General features: G+C 41.3%; 1 protein-coding gene across 4 annotated transcripts in view; it reads right to left on the bottom strand.

The window, feature by feature from the left end:
* The window catches only part of CDH13 (cadherin 13), a 964,648-nt gene that overhangs the window by 765,231 nt on the left and 173,807 nt on the right, over positions 1 to 25,610 (bottom strand). For all 4 annotated transcript variants that reach the window (XM_012806161.1, XM_003791299.2, XM_003791298.2 and 1 more), the window contains one exon: positions 1,419 to 1,530. Coding sequence is in view for 3 of the 4 variants with exons in the window: in XM_003791299.2 (XP_003791347.1) it covers positions 1,419 to 1,530 (112 nt within the window). In the remaining variant the exon portion in view is untranslated. The remainder of the gene's footprint in view (positions 1 to 1,418; positions 1,531 to 25,610) is intronic.

The raw sequence follows: 25,610 nt of genomic DNA on the forward strand, positions 1-25,610 counted from the left end.
AGCCATACTCAGATCAAATTAACAGGAAATCACATGCTGGAATTCACTTATTATGACAGTCCTGTACCTTGTCATCACAGACTCTAATTACTGAAATGACTTCATTGACGTAATTGCATCAAGACGGACCTGATCTTCACCTTGGACAGCTCCTTTGATGCTCAAGAGTATCTTTATTACTGTCTTTTTCCCCAACTCTTAAAATGTGTCCCAGCTTCATGGAATAATCCAATCAAGCAATCTGCTTTTTATCCCCCTTCTTTTCATGAAACTTAACAGCCACACAGATAGAAGTGCAACAATATGGCTAGCCAGGAAGGCAACCCCAGGCCACAGGGCACATGTGCAACTACCTTCCTTAAAAAGACAACACATTGAATCCCATAGTGGCATAAATGTATCTATGATCTATGTACAAATGACTCAGTAAAAAAAACAAACACCTTACCATATCTGAACAAATTTCATCACTATTTCCTGCTTTTCTAAATCACTATTTTCATATCCTTCATTTCAAATGTTAAAAACTGGTGTTTAGGAGTCTAAAATTAAATGATTATTCATCTATTATCAATTTCATTTTTTTATTAAATCATAAACGCATAGATCATGTATACCTTATGTGTTCATGGGGTACAATGTGCTGATTTCATATAGAATTAAAAGCATTTACATCATACTGGTTAATATATACCTCATCTCGTTTACTTAATTATTGTGTTAAGACACAATTTATACTCTGTGCCAGAACTGTGCATGTTATACATTTAGCAATGTAACCTATGACTTCTTAAAGATAAAATAATATTAGTATTAAAAATACAAAGAGATCATAACCACAGATAAGAGGGATGCCTATTTTAAGGAAATCAATCGGAATTTTACAGGATTTGAGTTTAATCCACAAATAACCAGTAGAGACTCTGAATCATTCTGAAGACCATCTTATTAGCCTTCAGAGTGTATTTGATTCCTAAGTCTAAGAATTCCCAGAAGCCAATATCATGTGTTCTCACCATCATTTTGATCTAATGCTGTGCATGAGAATCTCTAGGGAGAACAGCAGTCTACAGCAATGCCACGGTTTAGCTCCTGGAGATCTGCCCAGGAAAATAGGTTCCATTTCCTTTGAACAGTGTAGAACTCACTTTGGAGGCCAACACCCTCCTTTTCTGCGAACAGTCTGGAAATACCCACCTCTGATAAAATTCTAAAAAAGGTTAATACCACCCTACTAACCTCTAAGCTGGCAAGTCCCTGATTCAAGAGCTTCCAGCTTGGGTCAATCAACAGTGAAAGAAAAAATATAATCAGAAAACACTTAGTTTAGAAAAATCGTATCATGAAACACATTCATAGACATTAATAAATTCAAATATGAGACGAGGCCAAAAGTATCTGCGAGTGACATTGCTTACAGTTTAGAATTGACTGGTCCTCAATGAATTCAGCTGGCTGACTGATATGGAATACTTTCTGCTGAAATCCAGGCGTGCAGTCCAAGTCCTCTGCAGATGTTAGCAGCAGCACCTAAGGAAAACCAAAGCCGTCAATATTTTAATAGCAGCGTATGTGTTTGCCCTGTTAACTTTCACCAAGTCTGTGACTTTTAGAAATAAGCGGAGGCTTTAATTTCATTTCCCAAATGAAGAGGTAACTTGATACTTCTCCTGTGCCTTGCCAACAATTCATTCTGCCAGTGATCTTTGGAAAACACACGAATGGGAACAGCTGCTGCAGTTTCCATTAAGTTGCAGTTAAAGAAATAACTTCGTCAGATTTTTTACACCTGCTAAGATTCTCACCATAGTTTCCATGTGTGAAGTTTTATTACAGAAACTGTCAGTTTGCTATGATTCCCAAGCTAAAACCAAATTCATTTCTATACAAGCAAAGGACCTTGTTCATCTATGAAGAGCAAGAAAAATAAAATGTAACTATTGTGAGGAAGTTGGTTCTAAAAAGAATCCATGGCCCATTAGGCCTTTACTGGGGCCCAATATGGTGGCCACGAGCCATCAGTGGCTCCTAAGCTCTTAAAATGCAGCTGGTCTGAGATGTCCTAGATACGAAATACAAATTGGGTCTTGATGATGAAATTTTAAAAAGCATGTGAAATATAATAATTTTATATTAATTACATATTGAAGTGATAATATTTTGCATAGAGAACTAACAAAACACAAGTGATAGTAAAATCAATTTTTACCAGTTCCTTGTTCCTTTTATAAATTTGGCTACAAGAAAATTCAAAACCTACCATTGTTTAGCAAGCCTTGAAAATTCTTAGGAGAGTTCCTCCAGTGGTCGAAAATTAAATTAGATGCTTTGGAACATACAAGTATGTGACACCTTCTGGGTAAGCTATAACTTAGTGAAATTAAGAAATGGTCTTAAAATTTGCTAGGCCAAGACTTTACGCCCTGGGAAGACAGGGATTGCCCCTTCCCTACTTGTTTCTATAGAGCACCTGCCACACACTGGGATAGATGCTCCATAACATGTGACAACTAAAAGCAAATGTCTCTGAGCCCTTATCATATGGCCACCCTTGTGCTGACCTACTGTGTGCATACTCTCATTTAATCGCACCAGCCCTGTAAGTATTATAAGATGTGTTTCACCGAAGATGGGCCTGAAATTTTAGAAAGGTTAACAAGTTTATCTAAGACCTTACGGTTAGGACAGGTAGAGTCAGAATTCAAATCCAGGTTCACGTGTCTGATGATTTGGCCACTGTCACAACTCTGCTCATTCTTCTCGGACCTTCCACATTAAAGGGCAAGACTTCTCATGTCGTGTCCTAAGATATTACTCTCAAAGTTGTAGCAAATGTCGTGCCAGTAGAGAGTGTTTGGAACTTAGCATCACCAGGAGCAGCCTTCGCCCAATAACCACTGGGAAGTGGTGTGTAAATTCCCGACTGCTCAGGTGAGACGACTCGGAGGGGTGTGTCCTGCTACTCTTTTCTACCTGGATTGAGCTCCCTTGTCCAGAGTGGCATCTGGCTTGATAGCTGACCCTCATTAGCTGCCCTCTCTTCTGTGGCTCCTTTCCTCATTCCCTACTGGTATTTATCCCCCAAATAAACTACTCGCACTCAAATCCTCAACTCTGTTTTTAGAAAAAGGGGCTTTAATCCAATACCCCACACTTCTACCCTCTGCACACAGGCAGTTGAGGAAAATTCATTATCATCCTCACCAGCAAACTCAAAGTGGTGTACAAAAGGTTGGAAGCCGTGGAGCTGGGCCTTGTCTCTAAATGCCAGCCCTCTGAAATGCACTGAACCCCGAGGAAGGAGAGCAAGAAGTAATCTCGGGAGGTTCACGGTGTGGCCAGCCAGAGCAGCTTCAGAGAAATTGAAATAGGAGAGTCATCACCCTGACTGACATCATCTCCCTCAAATCAAAGGGGGAATGATGCTGTAGCTTGGCATCTGTGCTGCCCCACATGTGAACTTCCCTTTGCCTGGAGAACAGGCTCTGGTTAAATCACTTCTGAAGCAGTTACAATGCTGGCATCCCAAGTGGCATGCACAGGGAATGCAGATTCAGGTCTCAGAATAATTTGCCAGTAATTTTGCAAGCAGAAAATCTATTACTGGCCAATGCTAATTTAGTAAAGCAGCAAATGGTCAAGGGTCGCCTCCAGGCACCTAGTGCCTACAATTACACACTAACCTTCTAATTGGCTAATTCTGCCCTCAGAATTCAGACCAGAACACTGATCATCCCTCTGCTACAAAGAAGGGAGACAAAATTTCTCCCAGGAGACCAAACACAGAAATCAAGGCCCGAGAGTGAGCGCAGTCAGGGAGGAGGGGCACGGCTTTGTGGCTGACTTGCGCTCTTGTCTTTGCTGGTCTATGGCTCCGTCTCTGCCCTCATTACTTGGCAGAGTCTGTGCAGGATTCCTTAAGGAAAAAGAAATCTTTCCCAGCTGCTGACCCTCACAGAGGGTGGTAGTGGTGGGGAATTCCCAAAGGCCCAGTTTTGTCTTTATAAATTCTGGAGTCACTCTATCTAGCAGTCAAAATATGTTATAATGATTTGTAACATAAAAACATGCAGTGCCCTCCTAGGTGAGGGTGACTTAGTGAGCTAAGGACTGGTCGAATCACTCATTCATTTACTCATACAATATTCATTCACTGATTCACAAATACACCGGGGATTCTGTGAGGACTCTGCTAGACATTGTCCAGGAACAATTAGAAAGGTGCTAAACAAGATAAGTAGTCAAGAGTTAACAATTGCTATTGTCTAGAAGGGAGGCATTTAAAAAAGTCATAACGTAGGTAGAAGGGGGTTCGGGGGATAGTGTAAATTCACACCCAATGGGTGTAATGCATATATTCTGGGTGCAGGGGACACTTATAACCTTAATTTAAAACGTATAAAAGCAAAATACATAACCAAAATGTGTGAACCCCTGTAATATTATGAAATTAAAAAAAAATTCATAATGTAATTAAAGTTAAAATTTAACTTGAAAGGATAAATACAGGTCTCTTTGGGAACATGTAAAATTTGGGGGATAGGGTAACCTAACCTTATCTAGGGATATCAAGAGTCTATCAATTATCATGTTATACAGGGTGTGCCTCTGCAAGCTGTCCTTGTCAGCGCCACTCCCTACGTTACCGTCCCTGAGCACTTGACTTAGTTAAACACTCACCTGGCCCTTTAGGCATCTGAGTTGGTGACCTATGCTTTAGAGCAGTGGTTCTCAACCTTCCTAATGCCACGAGCCTTTAAGATAGTTCCTGTGGGTTGAGACCCACAGGTTGAGAACTGCTGCTTTAGAGCTTGGAGATGGGCTCTTCGGGCTCAGAATCCTCCTTACCATTAGCCTTTGGCTGCTTGCCACAATGGGACCTGTACCCTGTGCTTCTGACTTCATCACAATAATTTTGGCCATGAGGCTACTAAGTGTTAGTCAACAGAATGAGGCTGGGAGAATGTTCCACTTCTAGTCCTGGCCCCTGAAGTGTCCGGTGTTATACCCTCATATCCTCTATCCATGAAAATAGCAAAGAGGACTCTAAAGGTGGTGGAGTCATTCAATAGGAAGAGCCCAGAAGTCAGGTCACTGCATGCAGGCAATGCCCAGGGAGCCACCCAAAAGGAAACATTCACACCACCCGTGCACAGTCACTCAGATCGAGGTTGTTTGTCACAGCCGCTGACACAGCTGACTATATACTAAACACAAAAAGAACAAAGGCAGAAAGGTCTTCAATACCACTGACATCACAGGAATGTTCCAGAGCCCAGTGAAAAATATTGGAAATAAAGAAAAGCTTAACACAAGTCTCTTTAAAGAAGCCACAAATAAAAAGAGACTTCCTGCCACAAATAACTATCTCAACAGCCTGTGAACAATTTCAGATTTCATCCTCTCTTGAACTAGCTCTAAAAATGGTATTTTCCAAACGAGCTCACTAGTGTCTCCTGGCTCCTTGTTTTCCTTTCATTGACTCACTCCGCCTCTGGCTATTAGTGTGGACAGACAGTGACCTTATTATACTCATCACTAAATACCTCTGGCTTACTCTTGTCAAAGATGGTCTATTAGAATCAGTTTGGAGGGTCTTAGATTGGCAGGGAGGAAAGGATACTATCTCTGACTTGTCGGGTATAAAAATGTTATGGCAGTGTATTTTGATTCTTTATCATCCTGAGGACCAGAAACCTAGAATCCTGGAAGGATTTATAAAGGCAAACTACCTATAGAGGAAGCACAGAGAAAAATAACACTTCCAAGACACACATGTGTTCATACATGTATACACATGCATTGATGCCCTCACTGTGAGTATATACTCATGGCATCCTCAAGCCTGAGTCCAACCCCCTTAAATGAGAATACAGGAAACCTGCCAACTTCTTGGCCATTAAGGTAATAGACACTTAGAAATAATTATTTAATTCTTGGAAAGTAAACAGAGAGAATACTTTTAGTTTAGTGTGTCCAGTTGTTGCTTTTATACAAAATTTGAAACCAATATCCTAGACATTATTTGTAAAGAACACTAACCAGAATCTTTTTCTCAAAGTAATAAAAAGGAAGCTGTGTGTACTGCTATACCTGAGAGAGACTGTAGGCTCCATTCCAGACCTTGCAATAAAGCAAATAACAATAAAGCAAGACATGTGAATGTTTTGGTTTCCCTGTGTACATATAAGTTATTTTTACCCTGTAGACGGTGCAATAGGATGATGTCTTTAAAAACAATCTGCATACCTTAATTTAAAATGCTCTATTGCTAAAAAATGCTAACAATCACCTGAGCCTTTAGGGAGTCATAGGTCTTTCTTCCACTGTCAGGGCTGCTGAATGATGGCAGTGGTGTTTGTGTTAGTAATTGTCCAAGTTATGGGGCATTTTGACTCACTATTATGATACAGTCATTGTGTTCATTTTTTCATTAATTTCTTTAGTCAATGAAATCACAATTTTTGTTTAAATGGAATTAACTATTTACTATTGAGATTCCAAGATTAATCAGGTAGCCTCCATTGGAAAACCTAAAAGGAAAAATACAATTTTGTAAAAATTTCAGTTAATGCACTGAGGAAGACTTGGCTTGCTGGTTGACCTTTAGTAGAAAGCAGAGGCTGTGCCTGACCAGAATTGGTGGTATTTGCATCTATTTATGAAATTTTAGGAATTAAGTTAATGGTGCCAAATGCCAAATGAGACCTGCTTTCTTCAAGTCAAGCAAAGGAACCCTGATAATAGGTACTTCTGAGTGAGCCTGCTTAGCAGTCCCAGGAAATTCAACTGGGGAAATAATGGATACCTACTGTATGTTAGGCATTGGACACCCTGTCTCATCTACACACAAAACCCTGAGTCCACAGAGACAACAGGTAGGAACTTAGTGAATAAACAGGTCTGGAATGTGAGGGTTCAGCCCAATGGAGGAAAGCTCTGTGGCGGAGTCCATCACCTCCATAAGCCTTTGTTTTCAGCTGCTGCCACCAGGCAGTTTCTTTGGTACCTGGGCCTTCCCCTTACACTACCCTCAGTATCTTCATACTCTGCTTTGGGGCTTTCTCCTATACTACAAGAGTACACTTAATGTGAGGGCAAGCAGAGATGAAAAATGAGGGCTCCTGGGGACAGCCCTCAATCCATAGGAAATGACAGCTGATTAAATGCCCCACCTGCCTTTTTCCAGACAGACACCTCTGAGAGATAGTCAGTGTGCCTCTGGAGGTACCAGTGGCCTGACCCCTGGCTGTCTGCAGCAGTGACCCTAGTGATTCCTCATTATACTGGTTCTCTCCCTCCTGCCCTGCCTTTACCCTCCTGCCCCTCACTGCTGCTTCCTAAATCTCCTCCTAAAGAAAACGATCTGCGCTCCATCCTCATCTCAGACTCTGATTTTAGGAAACTATGTCCCACATATTGGTTACACATTGCTGCTGTAACAAACTACCATGATTTTAGAAACCTAAAAAATATATTATCATCTTACAGTTCTAAAGTCTACATAGGTCTTCAGGGCTGTGTTCCTTCAAGACATCTGTTTTCTTTCACTTCCCAGCTGGGTTACCCTACACCCTTTTAGCTCCAGGCCTTCTTCCTCCATCTTTGCAGCCAGCAGCATCTCCCCATCTGTTTCTCTCTGTCTCTTCTCTGCCGCCATTGTGGCATCTTCTGTTTCTACCTCTGCATCTTCCTACTTCCCTCTTATAAGGACAGGTGTGATCTTATCAGGCTCACCTGAGTACCCAGGTAACATTTGCACATTCTGGGAATTAGGATGTGAATGTGTTAGGGGATCGTTACTGAATCTACCACAGTCCAGGAGGGAAAGGACCAGTTCTATACATACAAATATAGTCCAAAATCACCCAGAGGGAGTAATTCCATGATCACGCACATGCCTGACAATATGTACCTGTGAAATCAGGAAAGCCTAACGAAGACCCCACTGATGGTGAACAGTTACATATCCAAGGCCTGACATTGCATCAATTTCACAATTAGACTATGACCTTTTCTTGCTTAGAAATAATTATCAGATCGTACTTGGCCATGCTGTGAAGCGGAACGTTTTATTCCAACTGTGTAACTCTCAACACTTTCTTCTCTGCCAGACATTAGACAAGATGTCAGACTCGTCATCACATGGGAAGCTTTTTATTAATTATCTTTCAGAGGCAAAGTCCTTTTTATAATTTATTTTTCACACTATAAAAATTCTTCTATTGAACTAAATGTCTATCTTGTTAAAAATTGTTTCTTTTTTTTTTTTTTTCTGCTAAACTTTCTCACTCTAAAAAGTGCCAGAAGAAAAGAAAGAAACCAAGCAAAAATTGGTGTTGAAGGCAAGGACTTGTTTGTGTGATGCAGCAAGCAATACGCCTTCCCTGGGGACAGAGTGTAAGAATATGCATCTTTTCTTTAAAAGCAAACTGCCTAATACACAGTTAGGATAGAAATTTTCCCAATTTGTTTGTTTGGAATCAAAAGGAATTGGAACCATTCCTATTTAGGTGGCAATTATTCATATTCTGAAGAACGAACTCAGTGGTGTAACCTTGATTGAGTACCCACTATGTGTCAATACCAAGATAGTAGACAAATACTAGTAAGGCAAGGCCTCTATCGTCAAGAAACATAGAACATAATAGGAAAGACTGAATGCAAATACCTCCTTTTGAAAAACACAATTCAAAGTTTAAAAAGTAAATAAGTAATCTAGTGGAAACAGCAAAAAGGAAGGTATAATTAACCAAGTGCTCAGGTAGAAGTGAGTAAAGTCTCTAGAGAAAGTCCTGCTTTGGACAACACAAATTTGCTTGTGCACCTTGATATGGCAAACAAAAGATGTCCAGTGAGAAGAACTACAAATAATAGTGGCCCTTGAATTCTCTCTTCCATGAAGCTACTAGTTACTACTAAAAAGGATTTAGCTGTCTCAAAAGTGAGCCACCCTGATGATTAAAAAATGTCTTATCTTTCATAACAACTTTAATTTTAAAGTTAGGGTTATAAAGCTATAAAGCTGGCTTGTTGCTAGAGTAAAGAAAGATAGCAAGTGATATGATATCTCAAGGAAGAAACAGAGGGAGGGAACTCAGCCAGCAGTGAAGGGTGCCCATTAGAGTCCTGGTGAGTGTTTAACCATCAGCTCTCTAGGAAAGAAATGCCTTGATTTGTAACTTTTCACAGTTTCCATGGTGTAAGTACTCCCATCATGGCCAATTTCAAGGTAATAGTGGAATCACCGAACAGAGTTGGATACTCAGAAGAGATGCCTATGATTTGCTGTCATGAGCCAAGCAGCCCCAGACCAGAACTGCGTGTGTCAGTTCCTAATTCTGGGTTGTTTGGGTCAAGAACTTGCTTGAATTTTTGTAGGGTCTTCATAAGTATGAACCACCGTGACACAAAGTAGAGTTTCTCTCTTTCCCAGAGTGACATTTTGTAGTAGAGGATAGGGTAGCACTACCTATGAGTTACTACTATTCATGGAGCAAAATGGGCCACCATAATTTGGTTTTATAGTAAGAGAAAATGCAATGAATCCTCGATTCATGACTGTGTGTTATTTAAATATTGCTTTTGATGTTTTAGCCAGAGTTCTGGCTCAAATGATCAGAGATAATCCTGCCTTCTGACATAATTAGGGAGCTGCTGCTTTGCTAAGCTAGAGGATAATCAATTTGACCTTGAAAGTTTGACTGTAGTCCCATACTAATGTTCTGAACGCAGACGTGTGGGCCACACTAGCTTCTCCCTAGATAGTCACACACCAGCTATAGGCTTTGTTCCAAGGGCAAATATGCACCAACAGAGGGGCTGCAAATTATGATGGCTGGCAGGCCCTATGCAGCCAATATTTCTGTTAGATGGCCTTTGGTTTGTAGACAAGTTGCTAACATTTAAATATCAAGGATTTTCACTAAGGAGCTCTGGAATTGGGAAGAGAAAGGGCAATACTTTACAGATGATGAGGATGATGCAAAGTAGAGCTTCTCTCTTTCCCAGAGTGACATTTTGGAGTAGGGGACAGGGTAGCACTTTTGTCTCCAGAGACCCCCTAGTGCATGTCTGTCCTGATTCATCCCCAGAAACAAGTACTATTTACCTTTTTCTTTTTTTCTTTAAATTGTTTGGGATTCATTAAGGGTACAAAGAATTAGGTTACACTAATTGCTTTTGTTAGGTGAAGTCCCTCTTATAATTGTGTCCCGTCCCTAAGAGGTGTGTCATACACCATGACCCTCCTTCCCTCTCTCTTCCCCTCCTTGAAAAACGAACTGTCTAATACACAGCCAAGATAGCAATCTTCCCAAATGTTTGTTTGGAATCAAAAGGAATTGGAATTATTCCTCTTTAGATGCCAGTTATTCATATTCTGAAGAACTCACTCAATAGTGTAACCTTGCCTCCCACCTTGAATTGATTTGAGTTTTCCTCTTATGTGGGAGTATATTAGACTGTCTACTGGCTTCATATTAAAACTGACTGCATTAGATTCTTGCTTCTCCATTCTTGTGATGCTTTACTAAAAGGAATGTGTACTAACTCAATTCAGGTTAATACAAAAGATGTGAAATCTCCAACTTTTAATGGCTACATAGTATTCCATGGTATACATATATCACAGCTTGTTAATCCATTCCTGGGTAGGTGGACATTTAGGCTATTTCCATATTTTGGTGACTGTAAATTGAGTTGCATGTACCCAGAAAAAAAAAATCATCTTATCATAAGGACATTTGCACTATACTGTTTATTGTAGCTCAATTTATGATCTATTTTTTCTTTTATTATCCCAGCTATGCTGTCTTTTGCCTTATATTCAACTTAAAAGTGATTTTTGATTTGTATTTATGTTTTTACTTAGATTTCTCTTATACCCAGGCCTCTTCATTCATAATATCACCTTTCTGGCCTCCCCAACCACCTGAGCTTCCAGGTTTCAACTACTAATACACTTAGGAAAAGAGTCTCCCTTGAATGGGTTGCAGGAAAGTCATTTGTGTCACAGCGAAATTTCCACCACCATAAAAATGTCCCCAGAACCTCCTTTGTAAAATTGCTTCCACAGTTACTGTCTTCTAGATTCCGGGGACCTGAGTCAGCCTGCTCTGATAGTCAAGTTAACATTTTTTTTTTTTTCAGGCCCTTCTTAGCCCACTTACTCTGAAGCACAGACATTTTAGGGTGATAAAGCTATAAAGCTGGCTTGTTGCTGGTCTCCTCAGATTGAGGACTTCCCTTCCCTTGGCTTCATAGCTAGCCTCTTAAATCTTTCCACTAAAAACAAACAAAAAAGGTATATATGGAAATAGACTAAGTCAAAAACCCTTCCTGTTATCATGAAGCATTCAATTTCAATGCGGAAAAGTGATCTCTTCTTCCCACCAAGCAAACGTTTGTCAGGTTTTGAACTACAAAAAATAAATAAACAAACATCAGAGCTGAAATAGTTTGAAGGAATTTTTTTCTACATGTTTATTTAAGTCCAGAGAAGTTCAATTACCAGAAATTTCATGAGTCAGTCTTTTGGATATTTTCAATCCAAGCAGGATTAATGCACTATTTCAAAGTGTCTGCTAATCCTACTGCTCTTTCAAAGTAAGTCTGATTTTTCTCATGGAAAAATAGCATATTTCTACCAAAGCGAAATTTAGAGAGGAGATCATCTTCAAAAATTATACAGTGCAAAATACAGTGTGAAGAGCCTCTATACAAGGCTGGGGGCTACACTAAAGTCTCCCTAGAAAGTTAAACACTTTATTCCAAGGGCAAAGGGAAGAGAGGTGCACACTGTGATGGCCACAGGCCCCATCTGGCCACTATGTCTGCAAGCCAGCCAGCTAGACTGTCAGCCAAGTGGGAGGAGCTGCGGGCCAGCATGGGGGCAGTGGGAAAGGGACAGGGAGGAGGGAGGGCTAGGTCCCAACTAGATGATTACTCATCTTGGCTCACCTGGGACTGTCAGGGTTTTAGTATCAAAATCCCCACATCCCATAGAACCCTGCAGTCCCAGATGCCCTAATCTCAGCAGAAGACCGAAGGCACACTTAAGCTGAAATTGAGCCCTCTGAGAAGAGATGGGTACAGGGAATAGCAAGGTATAGGCAAGGTCAGGGAGAACCATCTCCATGACAGTGGAACACTTCTACCAATCTAAGCCTGAAGGAGCCAGAAGGATGACTTCTAGACCCCACACAGAGCTACCTGGAGGGACCTCCCTGCAAGGACCTATGACCCCCAGTAAAAGGAGTGAGATACCTCCTCCAGAGACATACTCTCCTGCCTTGCTCTGAGCTCACATCTCAAATCCTCTACTGGCTAACCCACCAAATGGCAAAGCACAGCCCATGGACCATATCCAGCCCACTGTCTTGTTTTGGTAATAAAGTTTTATTGGAAGACAACCACGTTTACCAGCTTGTTATTGTCTTACCTGTCACACTATTGTAACAGAGTTGAGTAGTCATCACAGAAAGTGGACAGTCTATAAAGTCTAAAATATCACCTGCCCTTTAGGAAAAAATTGCAGACTCCTGGGCTATACCACTGGAAAGAGAAGGCAAGGGACCTCCACATAAGGCCAGGGCAAAGTGAAGAAAGGTAAAAAGTTGGCTTGGCGCGTGTGGCTCAAGTGGCTAAGGCGCCAGCCACATACACCAAAGGTGGCGGGTTCGAATCCGGCCCGGGCTCGCCAAACAACAATGACGGCTGCAACCAAAAAATAGCCAAGCACTGTGGTGGTTGCCTGTGGTCCCAGCTACTTGGGAGGCTGAGGCAGGAGACTCACTTGAGCCCAGGAGTGGGAGGTTGCTGTGAGCTGAGATGCCACGGCACTCTACCCAGGGGGACAGCTTGAGGCTCCTGTCTCAAAAAAAAAAAAAAAAAAAAAAAAAAAGAAAGGTAAAAAGTGCACCTGGAGGGCCCAACCCTTCACATTGCTAACCTGTACCATCAGTCCCAGAACTGGACAACTACAAGGAGAACGTTAGACACAAAGCTGGAAACAGGGGTGACCATGACGGCCTGGAGTGTATACGAAACCACAGGCTTCTTAAAGAGCAACCTTCCCATGTACCAGCCAGTTCTGAATTAGGCTTATGCAGAGAAGGCACAATTGTGGAAAGATGAAGTGTGAATAGCCCGTAGGCACTTGGCATCTTCGTGGTATTATTTTGGTGAATTTTCTATGATTTTAATATTTTCTAAGACTTTTTCAACTGCCAAAGGAAATACTTCAACAAACAAGAAATATGTAGAGGTTATTTTTTAAACTTTAGGACAGAGAGCAATGAAATGCCTTATAATAATTTCCAACATCCCTGTGGGAAATACTGAGGACCTACCACCTGCCTTTCCTAACATTAGACCCCAGAGCTAACATAATAAACAGGACTGATGTGTTTTTCTGTTATACAAACACATCCTTCTTCTAATGGAGGAGACAGCAAGCAACAAGCATAAAATAAGCACAAAGTATAACTTAAGCAAAAATTCTATCAAAATCGAACTGGGTGGTGGGGCAAGGAAAGCACCTCCATGGAGAAGAGTGATGCAAATGGTCAAGGCAAACTCAGGGAAAGGGCATTCAAGGCAGAGGTGGCAGTAGGCCCAGAGGTGAGGCCTTATTGCAGGCAAGGTGAGGAGAGGGGCATCAGGGTGGGGTGTCAGGGTGGCCAGCAGGCAGCACTGTGAATGAAGCCAGAGAGTTAGGAGAGGCCTTGTGGCTTCTGATGCTGTACAGAAAGAGCTAACATAGCAGGTGGGAGACTGTAGCATTGGCTTACAGTATTGGCCCCTAGCTGCCATCTGAGAACTTGGATTCCAGAAGGATTTCCACCATTCTAACTGATAAGAGTATGTGCTTAATGTTTATACATTTGGTTTATGCCAAACCTGTTTTCCTTCTGGGAGTCAGAAATGCCACCATGTGTCAGGCAGACGGTGCTTATGTGACCAGCCTCCAATAAAAATCCAGGGCACAGAGTCTCTAGTGAGCTGCCCAGGTAGAGAACCATTTCACACATGTTGTCGTAGTTATTCCTGGGGGAATTAAGCACATTTTGTGTGACCCCACTGGGATGGGACCTTGGGAAGCTTGTGGCTGGTTTTCTCCAGACTTTACCCACAGACAGAACAGTTGCCAGCCAAGAATCTTATATCCTACAAGATGAAGTTGCATGAATGATGGAGAAATAAAGACTTTTCCAGACAAGCGAACCAATAAGGAAATTCATCACTAGTAGACCTGCCCTTACAGGAAATACTCAGAACTTCCCATGTTGCTTCACATCCTTTCACAGTGACAAGTCACAGCCATGAGTCCCCCTATGGAACCACCAGCCCTGGCAGAGGTCTAGGGAACTCAACACAGACCATGTGTCTTATTTCACTTATCTACTCTGTGCTAGAAGCCATGAGAAGCACTTTACGTGGAGTTTTTCATGCGTGCAATCCTCAGAACAAGTTTCCAAAGCAGGCAACCTCTCTCCCCATCCTTACCACCGCTCTTTTACAGATGGAGAAAGTAAGACTCAGTTAGAGCCCCTCACCTGAGGTCACTCAGAGGAGCCTGAGAAACAATCCACACGGTCTAACTTCCAGGCCTGGAACTCACCCTCTGGGCTCCCCCACGCAGCCTGGAGAAATGCAAGGATACTTCTTTGCATACTTGTTTGGCTTCCACCTCCATGGGTTGCCCATTTTAAGACTTTAATCTATTTTATCATGAGATGCTCCAGCAAAGCTCATTCAAGCTCCACCTCTTAATCTTGATAGTGAATTTGAATCTTTGTTATAAGAAAGACTATTAAGATTTGGCAATAAGATTCTTCAAGGGTGATAAATATCCCTCTAAAGGGAGTGCATATCCATTGACTGAATAATTTTGTCCTAAAAATGAAAGTCACACTTGGAGAACGAAAGGGCGGGTTATGAAAATGCAAATTAGAATGACTTTATTGGCTGAATTGAATTCTGCGGGTCTGCTCGCAAAGCAGTCTGAACTGTGTAGGCCCCTACTACACTGAGCCCAGGTGCTTTATGAAATGCAGGAGCTGGGCATTAGTGAGCTCATAATGGCCTGTGATGTCTGCTGCTCAAAGGCAGCAGCAGAAATTGCCAAGATGCTATTATTTCCATTATTCTAGACCATATTTGTGTTCTTTTGAAAATAAAAATCTCTCTAGGCCTGACCTCTTTTCTCATCAATATTTCTCAAAGTGACTTACATATACTACTATGGTATGAGTATAATAATCTTAAGCAATATACTCAGATGCACATTTTTAATGCTAATAATTATGTCTTATGTTAATGCTTATCACCTATTTATAATAAGCAATACTGATTTTCTATTTATGGAAATGATAGAAGATTTCCTTTCTAAATATCTTTGTGCAAACTTGTAAAGTGATTTAAGTGAAAGTTAGTGAAGATGAAAGAAAATGTGTTCTATTAAAAATCATATAAAATATTTAAGTTGGATAAACTCTAAGTTGGATAACTTATCTGAGAAGGTTTGCACTGGGGAAGTTCAGAGGTAGGAAGATGGGTGGGAGGGTGGATAATGAATCAGTCAGAACCAGAAGAGAATAAGGCGGGGCTAAGTTGTATAATGTGGTCTCTGCCCTGCAGCTTTCTGGATGCTTGTTAGAAACGTAGATTTTCAGACCCACAGACTCAGAAATGCTGAAGGTTAAACCCCGAAATTTATGTTTTTATTAATCCCTCCAGGTGATTCCAATGTCCAAGTTTGAGCACCACAATTGGAAATAATTCACCATTCAATCATTTAATAAATGCATCTTTCACATGCAAACTGCATATTCACACTGAAGGCCCTGAAAAGCAACCCAGGAAGAACGCATTTCAAACGTTTTAGCAAAGACCCATGACCCATGCTGTGAGTGAATCATGGCAAATTTTGATGCATGCTTAGGGCCAGAGCCCAGGAGGCTTTGCCATACACAGAGGCTCAAAGGCCTAAAGCTGTGATCTCCTGGGGTATTTGCAGAGGTGACTTCCTGGGATGACTATGACATATATCCATTTTATTGTCATAGAGCTGATGAGACTCTGGCAGAGAATTAAATGTCCTGGGTCTGATGGAGGGGGCAGGCAGGCAGGCATCACAGCAGGACAGTTCTCCTACATGTGAGTTGAGGTTTTCAAGCCTCAGGAAACTTCTCTGAAGACCAGGAGCGTGGAGGCCACTGGTCAGCCCCGCCAGTATGCTGCTATACATAGCTACTGCTGCCCCTGGTGGGTTAAATAACCAGCAATGGAACTGGAAATGATTAAGCAAGGGTCAGGCTGGAAAGAAGAGCATTTTATCCATTCAAGGGACACAGTGACTTTCCCTGGGAAGCACATAACAGCACATTTGCTGGATGGGGATCACAATTGCAGCTTGGAATTTAGTCTCTGCATCTGAAATTGGGAGACTTTGGAATTTAGTCTCTGCCTCTGAAACTGGGGAGGCTTTTAAATTCAAGGTACTCCATGATTTTGAAAAGGAAAAAGAGACCGAGATTTTACATAGAGCATTCTCTGTGAATGTTAGAAGGAGCATAAATTGGTTCAAACTTCCTAGAGCTGCCACTGCCTAGTAAGGCAGCCACTAGACCACATGTACCTATTCGACACCTAAAATGTAGTGAGTCCAAATTCAAAGGTACTGCTAAGTGCAAAATACACACTGGATTTTAAAGACGTGATATGAAAAAATGAAATGAAATAAAATATTTCATTAATAATTTTTATATTAACTGTATGTTGAAAAGATATCACTGTGGATATTGAGTTAAAGAAAATATACAATTAATGTCACCTGTCTCATTTTATGTCTTTTAGCTTGGCTACCAGAAAATTTTAAATTATACATGTGACTTGGATTATTTCAGAGCTGATCTCAGCAAACTTCTTCTTAAAAGGCCAGTTAGTAAATATTTTAGGCTTTGAGGGCCAACAGGCACAATTGAGGATATTACCTAGCCATTTATGTGAGCACTTCAAATGCAACCATTTGAAAGGTAACTCAATTCTTAGTTTACAAGTTTTCTGCAAACAAGTGGCAGGCTGGATTTAGCCCAGGGATCACAGCTTGCAAACCACTGCTCTAGAATGTGACATTGCTCCAATTAGCCAAGAAACAGCCCCGTGGATCCAGCAGTTCCACTTCCGAGGTGCCAACTGTGTGAGCATACATTTATCAGGGATGTGACAACTATGAGCAATCAGGCTCAGAACCAAGCCGTTCAGCTGCTAAGGGGCAAGATGGGACTCGAATGGCGATGTGTGACTGCAAGGTTTGTGTTCATAACCTCTGTGCTTCACCAATGAAGGTACCTTTAATTTTCTCCTTTCTTTTTATTTGGGTCATCATTCTTATGCCTACCTGACTAAGTCAGATTGACTGACACCATGTGTGGCCCTGAGCAGGTGCTCTTTGAAGGGATAGACACAAGGAATGCATGAGTGATGTGGTGGGTTTGAAATCTCTTTCTTGTCTCTCATTTAATACAAATGATCAAGGATGGAGGGTGGACTGCAGCTCAGACAGCTAATTCAAGACCTTGCTTTTCATTCCAAGATACACATAACCTATTGGATAAGAAGCAGACCTCCAAGGGCCCAGTAGTTGGCTGTCAGTACATCAAGAGTTAATCCTCTGATGCTGAGGGTTATTAATACAAGAAATACAAAGTAGTCACAGCCTATCTTTTGAAAGCAGATGAGCTGGCTGGCACTGAATTGAGAAAATTATTATTTATTAAAAATGAGACAGTCATGGGCCAGTGACTAACCTGATTGGGTTCTGAGACAACTCCCTACCTACAAGGTAAGTAATACATTTCTTGAGAAAGGTATTTTGTTATATAGAAAATGCCGATAGCATTATTATTCACCTGCTCTGGGCTCCCAGGTAGGATCTTTTCACATTATAATGGCATCAACGGTGAAGAGACCCACCAAGCTTCCTTTAAGTCCTAGTTGTGGCTCAGGTGTTCCCTGAGAATTCTAGACAAGGCTGGAATAGAATGAAAACAGATTCCACAGAGGCAGCGGGACAGCCTTAGGCTGTTCCTTGAATACAGAGGAGGGTAGCAGGGGAGGGAATGGAATCATCTTCCACCTCTGTTGACTGAAAAAGCAACACAAACTCCTTGAATAGTTAATGAAAGGCTAGAAGGGATGCGCTCAGACCACGCTTCCCAAACAGGAGAGTGACAGGGCAGTAAGTCCACAGGAATCAGAATCACGCAGCAAGAGGCTGTTAGGTTCCCAGATTGAGTTTAGATTTCTGAAGTCAGGTGCACCTGCCTCTGAATCCTAGTGCCACCACTATGGCTTCCAAAGAGACACTTTCTCCTCCATAAAGGCTGAAGTTTGGTGCATCCAACAAAAGGTCAGTGATGACTATTTTGCATGGTCACAGACACACTGAGGCACTTAGAGAACAGTAAGGAAATGCCACCTAAGTATTCATATTATGAATATTGGAGATCAGACAGCCCTGAACCTCTGAAGTATTTGGTTGTTATGTAAACTAGAGAGGGCTCTCGGGAGATAGAACTGAGTTCACTGGCCTCTCACATTAATTCTCCCTCTGCCTGTCATCGGGGAACGTTACTACAATACCCTGACTCACTTTAGGAGCAAGAGGTGATGACACAGTTGGACTTTTGTAGCATTTCTTTCTGAATCTCTCATGTAACAGGCATTGCTAACCCACTGCTGCTCTCCCATGATGGTGGCTGGGTCCAACATCAGAATCCTCCCAGCACCGCCTCCCAACAGCTGCTGTCAAATAATTACAAGTCATCATCTGAATAAAAATCCACCTATCTTCCTTGACACACTCAAATTTGTATACCATTTCAGTGGTATACAAATGCTCAAGAACTTCATTTTCTAACCATTTATGTTTCAGAATATACATCAATTTTCTACAGTGCTGACTGACCCAGATGTTTGAGCTTTTTGGAACATGGCAGTGTTGCTAAAACCATTTCCAACTGTTACTGTAGTTTGTTTTGTTCTGTGGTGGTGGTAGTTGAAAAGAGAGTGCAAGATTCATGCTTTGCTGTGAAAGTGGCACATGATTTATAAATGTAATTATAACTGTGGATAGTGGCAGCCTATAAATATCTTTAATAGTCTGCATTTTCTGGTTTTCATCTGGATTTTTGCAACCATGTTGACAGGGCAACAATGAGGAGGATGAGGGGATGAAAAGTTATACCTAACTCATGAGTACTTGTTTGCTTTAACACTGAAAACTGTGAGGAAAGACAATGCATTAATTAAGGTTGAAAAGCAAGCATTAGATGTTGCAAAACTTATTTTCTAACTGGCTTCATGTTCGTAATTAATGGCTAATATCCTGCCATTTATAAGGAATTAAAATAAACAGTGGTTTAATGAGATTTCTCTAGGCCACTTGCAGGCACTCAATCAAATCTTATTTTCAATATGTGAAAAATGTCTCCTTGACTCTTAATGCATTTGGGGTCAACAGTAACATCTTCATACATAAAAGATTGCATTCTGCTTTTAAAGAAGAGGTAATTATAAGATAAGGGTCACACGGAGGGTCTCGGTTTTGTGTAACTTCTCTTCTAATTAATTTATCATATGTGGGATTTTGCTTTGGCTTCCAAGTGTTGATCTTTTATAGCTACCACATTCCACGTGATAATGAGTTTTATTCCTTCAAAAGGTCATCCCTGATATAATTTCACCGTTAGCAGAGGAAACCTATGAGCACGGGTGTTCCTGGATGTGGTTGCATTGTTAAAAGTCATTCGGCAAAGTCTGAGGTCTGCCTTGCCCAGGGATGTTATTTAAAAGCCAAGAGGCCAAGGCATTTGCACAAAAGGTGAGAAATTCAATTAATCATTAGGAAGATTGTCTTCACAATGTCAGCCCTTGGAAGCGTGGGAGCAACAGACATACTTGTATCTGAGAATTTGATTCCTTTTTCTCTCCTGTTTCCTAAGTGAAATGACCTGGATGAGATTGTTATTTTGTCTTGTATTTACTTTGGGGTTGGTTTCTCTTCCCGGCACATGACCCACAGCCTCTGGGGTCCTCAGCTCTGCTCCTTCCTCATCTGGAAAGCTTCCTGGTTGCTGGGATCCTTTCTTCCATTGTGCTCTTTCTCATTCTTTGAAAGATTTTGGTCTCAAAGAGAACTGCAGTTATTAAGTAACAGTTACATTTCCCAGGATCTTCCTACTCCCACCACTTTTTTTTCTTTTACATCAAAGACATATATAATTGTCAAATAGAAACTTCTTAGATAATCAACCAAGCTGAGTTGATAGAATTCTGGCTCAAAGCAGAGAAACTTGATGCCAACCTAGCCGAGGATAAATGTACGACTTCAGAGGGGATTTCTGAAACGCTGATGATTTGCAAATCATAATTACTGACTGTAAAGAATCCCCTGGATTAATGCCACTGTGTATGCAAATCACCTAAGGTCTTGTTAAAAATGCAGACTCTTATTCAGTGGGCCTGGGGTGGGGCCTGAGGTCGGACATTTCTGACAAATTCTCATGTGATGCTGATGCTGCTGGTCCATAAACTACACCGTGAGAGGCAGGACTCTGAAGAAGGGCCAGCAAACAGGGAGCTGGGTTACAGGCCAGGCCCTTCTGCTCCAGGGTAGATTTATTCTGTATGCCAGGCCCATCACTATGCCAGGTACATTTTGGTATAAAACATATTAATGGGATCGTTTTTTCTTTCAATGGTTTATTTCACGTCTTGCTACGTAGAAGTTCTGTGCAACTCAGGAAAGATCCAGGCTATGCCCAGGGTTGGGGCTATTCCCATGGGCCTTAAAATCTGCACATGATACCACTTAAAGTGGCCTTCCTCCAGACATGGAACAATCCGCTGATTTATTTAACAAACATTTTTGTGTCTATATTAGTGAAACAGATACAGTCCCTGCCACCATAGGACATCAATCTAGGAAGATACTGAACAGATGATAACAGAAATAAATGTGCAATTACACTGTGAGTGCCAGGGATGTAGACAGTCCATCCTCACGTCTCCTGAGTGCTTCCAGCCCTCACCACCTACGAGCAGACAGAGCTGTAGGTTGGCACCATCTTTTCCCTGCATCACTGTCCGTCTGTGCGACAACAGCAGCTCGCTGTGCTCAGGAACTATGAAGAGCAGCAGCAGAGAAGAGACGCTGCCTTTTACAATCCACCTGTGTCACAACAGAGCCCAGCACAGGCCTCTCCCAGCACTGGCACTGAGACAAATGTTCTTTTTTTTTAATTTTAGGTTAATGTGAGTGAGGGCACAGACAACTAGGTTACAATGTTTGCATTTGTTAGGTAGAGTCCCTCTTGTAGTTGTGTCCCGAACCCAAGTGCTGTGCTATACACCCCTACATTGTGCCCATTAGGTGGGAGCTCACCCATTTCCCCCCCACCATCTACCCCCACCTGAATTTTTTTCTCCCCACTTGAATTTTTCTCTTACGTGGGTGTGTATTAGATCATCTACTGGCTTCATATCAGTATTGAGTACATTGGATACTTGCTTTTCCATTCTTATGATACTTTACTAATAAGAATGTACTCCAACTCCATCCAGGTTAATACAAAAGATACAAAGTCTCCAATTTTTTTAATGAATATTTTGAATGAATAAATGGATGGAGTTGTCAATAAACACTCTGTGTCTTCTCTGCAGTGAGAATCAGGAAAGGTTCACTGGAGGGGCTTTTGTTGTGAGCTTTATAAGCAGAAGGTGCAAGGTATGGATCCCAACCTTCCCACCATCCAGCCCTCAGAAACTTCCTTCCTTCTTCTGGGGGAAAAAAATAGCGATAATGACATTTTCCTTATAGGATGATTGTGGGTATTAAATGACATAATATGTATAAAATGCTTACTCCAGGCTCTGGCAAACGGTGAATGTTCAGTAAATAATAAAGTTGGTTTCTCTTTACATCGTCTTTATTAATATTTTCCTAATGATTATTATGGAAGTGCTATACAATATGGCTCTCAAAGGAGAGGAAGCATTTTGACACTTGGAGATGATGAGAAAGATTCTGCAGAGAAAACAAATCTTTAAGAATCAGATTATTGCTTACGCTGTCAATAAATATGCCACTGGTTATTTGTGCTTGCCGGGGAATTAGGTGAAGATTAATTAATATTTATAAAGTATTTTGATATCCATGTAATATCTAGTAAGCAATTAGTTCTGTAACACAAAGCCAAATCCTTTTACATACCAAACAATGTAAAACAAACTGAATACAGCTGTGTAAGAGAGAAGAGAATTTCATTAACTCATGTTGTAGGAAATATGTAGCTGGTTGGGAAGGGTTTTTTTTTTTTTTTCCCTTGCTTTTGTAATTTTCTTGCTGATTTTCTGTGGTTTCCCACTGCATTTATCCACCCTACCCCTGAAGCCCCAAATCAAATTATTTCCTCTTGGGCAGCAGTGAAAACAGAAGTGGGATGAAGGTAAATGTGATTCAGGCCCCTCTAGCCAGGAAGGTGGTGTGAGCCCAAGAGCATGTATATTAAAAGGCTCCCAAGTGCATCTTTCCTTATCCATCATCCTAGACAGTGCTAAAGGTCAATGCCCCCCTAATCTATATCTGCACTGAGAAGAATGTTGGGGCAGGGGGAGGGGGATTAAAAGAAAACTGAGTCAAAATAAAAGATAATGTTCCTTCTTAACAGCGCTTTCTTGGTCTCTCCCTCCACACACCTGGACTTATATTCCCAATTTACCCCCCTACTGAGCAGACAGAGCTCAGTGACTTTATTAACAAAGAAAAGATTGTCCCAGTCCCTCCTAACCATTTTCCTTTCCTTTTTTTTTTTTTTTTTTTTTACAGTTTTTGGGCGGGGCTAGGTTTGAACCAGCTACCCTCTGGCATATGAGGCCGGCACCCTACTCCTTTGAGCCACAGGCCCTGCCCCCTTCTAACCATTTTCCATGGACCATTCTTACTTCTGCATAGTGTGTTACTTCGTTTCCATAAATCCCCCTTCTGCACGTTTTTCTAAAGCCCCTTACTCCAGCCCAGTGTTTTTCAACCTTCCTTATCTCATGGCACAATCGAACGAACCTGTAGTTAAACTTCCTCGGCACACTTAAATTATGTTGATCAAAAAGAAGAGTTTTAAAAAAAAAAAAAGGATATACTTATTGTGTTCAAAATTCTTTTGAAAATAATTTAGTTAATAATCTTTAAGATTTTGGTGGCACACCTAAGATCCTCTCATGGCATACCAGTGTGCCGTGGCACAGAGGTTGAAAATCACTGCTCTAACCTGAGAAGTTCAATCTTGTGTCCACTGGGGAAGCCTCTGGACTCCTACATCTTACCTAAACTGCTAATACAGTCATTAGAATCTGGACAGAATTCGTTCCAAGACCCCTGCAGGTACTAAACCCCTACACATCAAGTGTCATGGCGTTGGCCTTTAACTCATGCACATTCTCCTGCATACAGTTGACTCCTGAACAATGCAGGTTTGAACTATGAGGGTTCTCTTATGCACAGCTTTATTTTTTCAGCCATTGGGGGGGATAAGAAATACAGCATTTATAGGATGTAAAACCTGCATTCAGGAGGCCAATGTTTTGTATATTCAGATTTTGCAGGGCTGAATGTGGGACTTGAGTAGGTGTAGGCTTTGGTCCATGAGGAAAGTTCTGGAACCAATCCTCCATGTACATTAAAGACAACTAACCACCTAGGGCAAATAAATGCCATGTGTATTTCCAATCATCTCTAGATTACTTGTAATACCTACAACAATGGAAATTCTATGTAAATAGTTGTTTTACTGTATTTATTGTTGTGTTATTTTAATGGCCTTTTCTGAATATTTTGTCGCTGTTTGAATATGCAGATGGGGGATCTGCAGCTATGAAAGGCTGACTATGTGTGAGACAGACTCAGATTCCTTGGAGCAAGGTGACAGGGCTCCACTTCCTCTTCAGCCCCTGCGCTCTCTTCCTAGACACAGTATCAGAAATCGTTCCACGTGGTACTCAAGCCCTTATCCACATGGAAGCCTTCCTAAACAAAGTCAGCAGAACCCACCTACCAGACTCAACCCATCCAGAAAATGCATAGCCATTAGTTTCCCTAATAATATGACGCACTGTCTGTTTGTGGAGAACTGGGCGGTTTTCCAGAGTATGGGACTGGCAGTTACAAAAGAATGATAGTTTTGGGCAAACCACCCTAGTTTGCCCAAATCCTATCCCATATACCAGAATAGAGGATTCTATCTCCATCAGGATGGCGAGTGAATGAAAGATCAGGATCTATGTCTCTGTGTCACACTCTTGTCACAGCTGACCATCTTACACCATCAATTCTCAAAGTCATTTTCCCCTTATCATTATTGTTCTGTTGAAATAACCCAACTGATATATGGTCTATTCTGTGCCAATTTTTTTTGTTTGTTTTTTATATTTTTTTGAAGAACGTTCATGAGAATCTTTATAAAGTAGTTTCGGATCTGATACTCCCCAGGTAGTCCATGCCCTGCCTCGGTTTCCCCACAGTGGCAACTCTTTCTTGAAATCAAAGACTAAAAAGTTTAGATACTGCCTCCAAGGAAGCTAGCCTCACTTTATTTACAGACTGCTCTGTTCCACAGTATACTCATGAGAAAGGCAGGACCATGTCCGCCCTCCACCCTCATTTCCAGAGCCCAAGACTCAGATTGTCATGTGCCATGAAATTTCCTGTGGGCCCTTCTCTATACTCAGTAAGGCTCACTGATCAGAAACTCTGGCTCCCTATCACCCACTCTTTGAATTGCAGACCCCCACTTGACCTCTGAGCACCTTAAAGACTGCTGCTGTCCACAGAGCCAGTACCTACAGCCCTCTTGTGGCTGAATAGTAAATTCTTATACAAAATAGTAAAGATGAGGACTTCCTATAGGAAAGAAGTTCAAGGGGGAGGCTGGGTGGAAGGAGAGTAATCAGTGGGACCTCACCTATGGTGCATATTGCAAGGGTACATGTCAAATCTATTAAGAGTAGAGTATAAATGTCTTAACAGAATAATTAAATAAGTGAGGTGAAGGCTATATTAACCAGTTTGATGTTAGCGTTCCAAATTGTACATAAAATCAGCACCTGTACCCCATAAATGCATTAATGTACATAGCTATGATTTAATAAAAATAATTGTTGAGAAAAAAATAAAACTGGTAATAAATAAAAACAAGCATTTCTCACACACACACACACAAAAATACTTAAGGCACCTAAACTTTCTCTATCCCTTTCTAAGAGCCCAATAAATATTTTTTTTTTAGTAAATTAACATTATTGTTTCTAAAAAATAAATGAACACCAGCGAGCAAGGCTGAGCCTGTGTTGCCTGAGTGAGATGGGAGCTGAACGTGTCCATGGATAGAAATATCTCGATTGTATCATCAGGCAAAGGGCAAGCAAAACAGGCCAGGGCTTGATGAATCATTCAGGGCCAGCCATGGGGCATTTTCCTGTAATTAGCTTGATCGTGCATTCTTAGTACCTTTCCCAAGTTCCCTGGGAGTCAAGTACAGTCTTTCTCAGCT

Source organism: Otolemur garnettii, unplaced genomic scaffold (genome assembly GCF_000181295.1).
Source record: "Otolemur garnettii isolate 467f Iridium unplaced genomic scaffold, OtoGar3 scaffold00047, whole genome shotgun sequence".
NCBI classification, from domain to species: Eukaryota; Metazoa; Chordata; class Mammalia; order Primates; family Galagidae; genus Otolemur; species Otolemur garnettii.